The following is a 6,815-nucleotide window of genomic DNA, read 5'->3' as shown; positions in this document are numbered from 1 at the left end:
AAAATCACACATTGCCTTTGCCTTTTCTGCTATTTTCACTTATATAAACATGCCTTTCTCACTTACATCAATGCATTATCCATTCAAACAGTTGTCTTAGAGTTTCTAGCCAATGGCAAACCAAACAAGTTTCTTTCCACTTCTAGGCTTCATTGTCTTTGCATTTCTTTGTCTACCTGCTGAGGCTGCCATAAAGAAGTACCAATTCGACGTTAGTGTCTCCAATCAAACTACTTCTTTCCTTGATTGTCAGCTAAAATTTATCTCATGTTGAATTGTGTGACCATCTCAACTAAAAACTTAAGTTGTTAGAGCGAGCACGCTTTAGTTACTTAATAGTATTACACGCCCCTCCTCACGTGTGCGCTGATTCATTTTCATGAGTCAACCACAGTGATACTATGTTGAATTGTGTGATCATCACATCTAAAAGTTTATATGTTAGAGAGATAATATTTTGGTAACTTAACTATATTACGTCTCAACGTCAGGCTTTATTCATAATGGACAACTTTCTATGTTTTGCAGATTCAAGTGGCAAATGTGAGCAGATTGTGCCATGCAAAGCCAATAGTTACAGTTAATGGGAGATTTCCAGGGCCAACCATATATGTTAGAGAAGGAGATAGAGTTCAAATCAATGTTACAAACCATGCACAATATAATATGTCCATCCACTGGTGAGAATAGTATATTCACATCAAGATTTCAAAAACCCTTCAAATTAAAGTCTGTCTAATATTTCCGGTTCTCAATCAAACATATATACTTGTTAATACTTGCAGGCACGGATTGAAACAATATCGTAATGGTTGGGCAGATGGACCGGCTTACATAACTCAGTGCCCTATCAAGACAGGAAATAGCTATGTGTATGACTTTAATGTAACAGGACAAAGAGGTACCTTGTGGTGGCATGCGCATATTCTTTGGCTAAGGGCAACAGTATATGGCGCAATTGTGATACTGCCACAACAAGGAACTCCCTTCCCTTTCCCTCAACCAGATAGGGAAGAAGTAATTGTGCTAGGTGAGTCTTCGTATCGTAAATATACATAAAAGTTCAAGCCTTGAAATGCACTTTATTTTCAAAGTTTTCCTCTGCTAAAGGATAAATCAAATGGCACTGTTTTTTGTTCATTATGCTGCAGGAGAATGGTGGAATGCAGATGTTGAACAAGTGGAGAATCAAGGAAATGCATTAGGTTTGCCTCCTAATATGTCTGATGCTCATACAATCAATGGAAAGCCAGGGCCACTTTTTCCATGTTCTGAGAAATGTAAGAATAAAGAGATTGACAATGCCTTCAGTGTATCAAATTATCTGTTTGATTCCAATGTGCTATATATGGTTTTTAGTTTACTTTACTAAACAATTTTTATTATTAATAGTATTATTGTTTCATGTTCAATTGCTGGTGCTGGAATTTCTTTCTCAGATACCTATGCCATGGAAGTTGAAAAAGGAAAAACTTACCTGTTGAGAATTATCAACGCTGCTCTCAATGATGAGCTCTTTTTTAGCGTTGCAAATCATACCTTAACGGTGGTGGAAATCGATGCAGTCTACACAAAACCATTTTCTACAGAGGCCATTCTGATAGCACCAGGACAGACAACAAATGTTTTGGTTCGCGCCAACCATATTCCAGGAAGATATTTCATGGCCGCCAGGCCTTTTATGGACGCTCCTATCTCCGTAGACAACAAAACCGCCACTGCTATATTCCAGTACAAGGGCGTCTCAGAAACCGTTATCCCCAAACTTCCTGATTTGCCTGCTCCTAATGACACAGAATTTGCATTGAGCTATGACAACAAGCTCAGGAGCCTAAATTCTCCAAAGTATCCAGCAAATGTTCCACTAAAAGTTGATCGAAATCTCTTCTACACCATTGGCCTAGGAATCAATGCTTGTCCCACTTGTTTAAATGGAACTCGGTTAACTGCTTCTCTAAACAACATCTCCTTTGTCATGCCACAAACTGCACTTCTTCAAGCTCATTACTTCAATATTAAGGGTGTGTACACTACTGATTTTCCCGACAAGCCACCAACTCCTTTCAATTACACGGGGGCTCCTCTTACCGCCAACCTCAAGACAACTCAAGGCACAAGACTTAGTAAAGTTGCCTTCAATTCTACTGTAGAGTTAGTAATCCAAGATACCAACTTGTTAACTGTAGAATCACATCCTTTCCATCTCCATGGTTATAATTTCTTTGTCGTTGGAACTGGCATTGGGAACTTTGATCCGAAGAAAGATCCAGCAAAATACAACCTGGTCGATCCTCCTGAGAGAAATACTGTAGGTGTTCCAACTGGTGGTTGGACTGCTATCCGGTTCAGAGCTGATAATCCAGGTACCAAATTTTCTACTAAGTTTTAAGGTTGTCATCGTTTCAACTTTCCTAATGCCTTCTGACAGGTAGTTGCAATTTTCTTTTAATGAAGGGGTTTGGTTTTTCCACTGTCATTTGGAGTTGCACACTGGCTGGGGACTTAAAACAGCATTTGTGGTGGAAGATGGACCAGGATCAGATCATAATATTCTGCATCCACCGAAGGATCTTCCTCAATGCTAATTTAACAACGCATTCTTCATTTGCAGATTGATTTCATTTCACGTTTACGGTTTGTTATTATCCCTCATAATGCAACAAATGAGTGAGGCAGCTTTGAGTAACATGCACATTTGAGATTTGTTTAAGAAATTTCCTAACCAAGAAAGGGAATTTCTGTCAAGTAATTAAAGTGTATTCGTTTGAAGCAAGGGTTGTAACAATTGTTTTCATTGAACTTGCCTACTTTCTTCTATCATCTATTCTTGAACTGGAATGATCTGAGTTAAATTGCTTTATACGCAGGGGACTAATCAACTAGTGGAAACTTGAATAGTTGTATAGCAGCAAGTTTCCTACAGCCTAAGGAAAACTAAAGGAGTGGAGTTTACCTTATCATTAATTAGAAGCGGATCGGGTTCAACTAAACCAATTGCTTTCAGCTCAAACTACATATTAAGACCACAACCTGCCTTTAGATATGGAATTTGCACCTACCATTAGTATGTGAATTCTTGAACAATCCCAAGAAAACACTTGAAGAAGAAAAACGAAAAGTATCTCCAGAAAGTGTCACTCAACTAAACCAACATCCTAGAGTAGCTTCTTATTAAATAGAATTATTTTCTTCAAAAATGACATTTGAAATCCAACTATCCTTGAGAATTCTTAAAAGCCATTTCAATATTTGGGTTGTTAATTATATTACTGAAATCTGTTAGTTATTCCTGGATTCCAGATAGGAGTTTGCTGTAGTAATTTCTTCAAATGAACAACTAAAAGCATAAAAAGCATAGAGGGAAAAAGAAGTTAGATAATCATATATCCAACAAGACATGGATTCCAGTAGTCTTAATCTCTTACACTATTTAAAGCAATTATCAATGAAATACTTTCAAGTTACTAGACGAAGGATAAAAAAGTAGACGTAAAATGTAGAGAAGAAAAATGCATAGCTAGCTCCATTTTCTCATTCATTATAAGATGAAATAGACATAAAGAATTTCTAAGTAATTCTATAGTACTACTGTATATATCAAGAGGTCAAAATTGAAACTAAGCAAACCAGCAAGATAATCAATCCCACAGCCAATATCCAACATATCCACATCTTTCCCTTTTTCTTCATCTGCTTAGCATAGAAAAGACTGTTAGTTCCTCCACTTACAAAGCTTCTAGCAGCAGCCATATTATGCTCAATATCATCGATATTTTCACCTTGTGCCTCGACAAGAACAGCCATATCAAGAAACACTTGATGAAGCTTGTCCAAACTTCTCTGAATGTTCATTACTGCCTCATATCTTTCTTGGTTCTCAAGATTCAGTTCTGTCCTTTCATCAAATACTTCAACTTTAACATTTCCTCCTGAAACCATCTTCTCAATCACTTCTTCTCTTGGCACCTGACCTGTTGCATTATAGTACCTTCTTTTGAGACACTCTTTGTAATCCAACACGATTCTCTCCCTCAAAACCTGAAAAATACATGTGACAAAATCACTCATTTTTTAGTATCATGACTTCTTTATTTACTTGATCCAAAGCGAAATGATGGGGTCAAAACAAGTCAACATAGTGTAACCCGTGGGTCAAAATGCAACTCAAATCCAAACATATAAAATCAAATTTGGAGATAGGAAATTATGTAACTTTGGAAGAACTTAAACTAATAATCTAAGAAAAATACATTAGTTTCCATATTTTTTTGAAAAAACGCAAACTAAAATAGGGAAGATTCTGTCATGTTGGGAATTGGTTATTTCCCGTTATTGGCCTATCTTAACCCAGCTCATTTGACTCAAAGAAAGTTTGACAAGTGGGGTCATAACCCATTTATTATTTTGACTCGCCCTAATTTGACCCAAAGCGCTCATTAAAAAAAAAAAACTCTACCTGAAAGTCATTCATGATTTGCCTAAGCTTGAATCTCAATCCATTAGTCATGGCGATTCTTGTACGATCAACTGCAGTTCCTTCAGCATACGCCACTGATAATTTGCGACTGGCCACATTTAATTTTTCAAGTGCTTCAAGTTTTGACTTGACAATCTTGGCTTTCCTCAAAACAGCAACCATATCTGAGTCCATTCTATCCCTTAGCCCGCGAAAAACTTTGGAACTATGAGTTGTCTTAGTTTCTTCATTCAGGTTTTGAAGATCAATTAAGAGATTAGTAATCTCTTCAATGTTATCCTTTATTGCCTGCACTTCAAGAAAAAATTGGGACAGATTGTTTTCATCTGTGGGACTGAGTTGTAATTGTCCTTTCTCCAAATCCCTCTCTGCTTCAAGATCAAAGTTGACCTGTTTTTTCAATTCCGTATAATTTAAGAACGACTTTGTCATGAGATCGTTCATTTTCACTGCACTTTCTGAAAAAGTGAAGAACCACCTACATTCAGTCCATAATAATGGAAGTATAATCGAAGGATTTTATTTTGCAAGTTGCAACATCATTAAATTTTATCATAGAATGACAGGCAGTACTAATTTTTACACAAGTCAATGCATATATAGAATTTTAACTCGTACGTGAACATCAGAAAATGGAAATATGGAGGAGGGAACTCTGCCTAAAATGAAAATTTTAATGCACCAAACTTTTCTTGAAGATGGCAGATTGTTATCATATTATAATTCACCAGTAACGGGGGCTAAAGAAAAATGAAAAATATTTGGTGTCTTGAAAACAAGGAATTAAAGAAACCTGCAATTGGAAATTGAAGAAAATGGCCGTCTTTTTGTTTCTCTGCTTCTTGTTGTTCAAACTGTTTGGAGAGGGAATTGAAGGATTTAGGAGGGTCAAATTGGAGTTTTAAATATTTAAAAGTTTGATACTCTAGAATCCGCTTGAGTCCGTTGCGGTTAAATGAATCAAGAACCGTTAGGAAAAAAGGTGAGAGAGAATCAAAATATGGGATTTCGTTCTTCTTATTTTGTTTTTCCTTTAATCAAGGATTCAGCTTATTTATATGAAGAAAAATATTTAGATCAAAGTTGCTATGGATTATCGCCACCCTTAAATTGAAGTATTATGCATGACACATTTATAATAACAACAATAATAAAAGTTTAAATCTCAAGTATGTAAAGATCAACTATATGAATGCTCAGTCTTCTTTCCTTTGGACTCGTTTCAATCTAATATTGTAAAAGTTTAATTTATGTAAAACTCGAAGTTCTATTAAATCTTGATATCACCAAAGAATTCTACCCAACATAGGACCAAAAGTTAACATTCTAACATGACACGTTTGATGCCTATAAACATTGTAGGTGTATTGGTGTATTTTTATTACTATTACCGCTTTTCTGTACATAAATTCTTTTTCCTTTTTGTTTTTTGTTTTCACATACTTAGTAGAGAATAAAAAATGTGCAACTGAATAATAGTGGTATCACTTTGATTCAATCTAATGACACTACTATTAGAATCATGGTCTCTTAGCTCCCGTTGGCCATAGATTTTTGTTATTTTTTTTTCAAAAAAAAAAATTAAAACATTGTTTGCTCATGGAATATGAAAATATTTTGATAAAAAAAATTTCAAGTTACCAAAAAATGATATAGGACAGTTTTCTCGGGAAATTTTTTTCTTTCACTCACAAAACTTCAATTTTTTTTCAAATAAAATGTATATCCAAACACAACTTAAACTTTCAAAATTTATTTTTCAATACAATTTCAAAAATTCTTTTTCAAATTTCAATCAAATCCATGACCAAACGGTAGCTTAATTATTGAACTGTCTCTTTAAATTTATTGTAGTTTACCTCCAAAATAAAGTGAGACGTGAAGTAACAACTCAGTTTCCATTTGCACATGATAAACTATACATTTCTCAGCTCTAATGTAGTTAAAATAAGTGAAAACTTCATTGGTTGGGGTATAATCAAAGATCAAGTAACCAAATAGGAGTCGATGACCATGATCTCGTCATCTTTAACTAGAGGTCTCAGGTTTGAACTCTAGGAATAAAGAATCTTTGGGCAGGAAGCGCTTTACCCCTAGTGGATAATCCCGTTAATTGCGGCCACAAGATACTAGATGGTTAAAAAAGAAAAACTCATATTACAGGCTTGTTAAGCCCACCAAGATCCAATTACTATAGTTCAATCCCCAATCCTCTTCCCAAAAAGCAAATAGATGATAATGGGGAGAGGGAATCAGAGGGGAAAAAACAAAAAATGAAAAGGTTGAGACTTGAGAGGGGGAGGGAGGAAAAAAGAGCGGAAAAGAAAGTAAGGAAAAG

At 35.4% G+C, this 6,815-nt stretch overlaps 2 protein-coding genes across 3 annotated transcripts; one reads left to right on the top strand and one right to left on the bottom strand.

Moving 5' to 3' along the window:
* Positions 1-3,003, top strand: LOC107808994 (laccase-11). Of its 2 annotated transcripts, XM_075234295.1 has the most exons (7): positions 1-211; positions 529-680; positions 786-1,030; positions 1,152-1,280; positions 1,440-2,363; positions 2,455-2,634; positions 2,868-3,003. In XM_075234295.1, exons 1-6 carry the CDS (start codon positions 113-115, stop codon positions 2,583-2,585), a joined length of 1,680 nt encoding a protein of 559 aa, XP_075090396.1. In that variant the 5' UTR covers positions 1-112; the 3' UTR covers positions 2,586-2,634; positions 2,868-3,003. The 2 variants fall into 2 exon arrangements, with proteins under 2 accessions (XP_075090396.1, XP_016489058.2); XM_016633572.2 differs by lacking the exon at positions 2,868-3,003 and having other exon boundaries at positions 2,455-2,799.
* A 594-nt stretch (positions 3,004-3,597) lies between these two features.
* On the bottom strand, positions 3,598-4,921 carry LOC107808995 (syntaxin-112-like). The gene is made up of 2 exons (XM_075234298.1): positions 4,457-4,921; positions 3,598-4,038 (listed from the first exon to the last, which is right to left on the bottom strand). The coding sequence occupies exons 1-2, from the start codon at positions 4,919-4,921 to the stop codon at positions 3,598-3,600; spliced, it is 906 nt and encodes a 301-aa protein (XP_075090399.1).
* Between the last annotated feature and the right edge of the window lie 1,894 nt (positions 4,922-6,815).

The sequence above is a fragment of the Nicotiana tabacum genome, chromosome 17 (assembly GCF_000715075.1).
Source record: "Nicotiana tabacum cultivar K326 chromosome 17, ASM71507v2, whole genome shotgun sequence".
NCBI lineage: Eukaryota > Viridiplantae > Streptophyta > Magnoliopsida > Solanales > Solanaceae > Nicotiana > Nicotiana tabacum.
Note: the sequence above shows the minus strand (reverse complement) of the source record. Positions and strands in the feature narration are given on the sequence as shown.

Bases quoted from the DNA above. Each gene is read 5' to 3' on its own strand.
- LOC107808995 (XM_075234298.1), bottom strand. From the start codon at position 4,921: ATGAACGATCTCATGACAAAGTCGTTCTTAAATTATACGGAATTGAAA. The intron at 4,039-4,456 runs GTAGAGTTTTTT...TGTATTTTTCAG, and splicing joins AAATCATGAATGACTTTCAG to GTTTTGAGGGAGAGAATCGT.
- LOC107808994 (XM_075234295.1), top strand. From the start codon at position 113: ATGGCAAACCAAACAAGTTTCTTTCCACTTCTAGGCTTCATTGTCTTT. The intron at 681-785 runs GTGAGAATAGTA...TAATACTTGCAG, and splicing joins TATAATATGTCCATCCACTG to GCACGGATTGAAACAATATC. The intron at 1,031-1,151 runs GTGAGTCTTCGT...ATTATGCTGCAG, and splicing joins GGAAGAAGTAATTGTGCTAG to GAGAATGGTGGAATGCAGAT.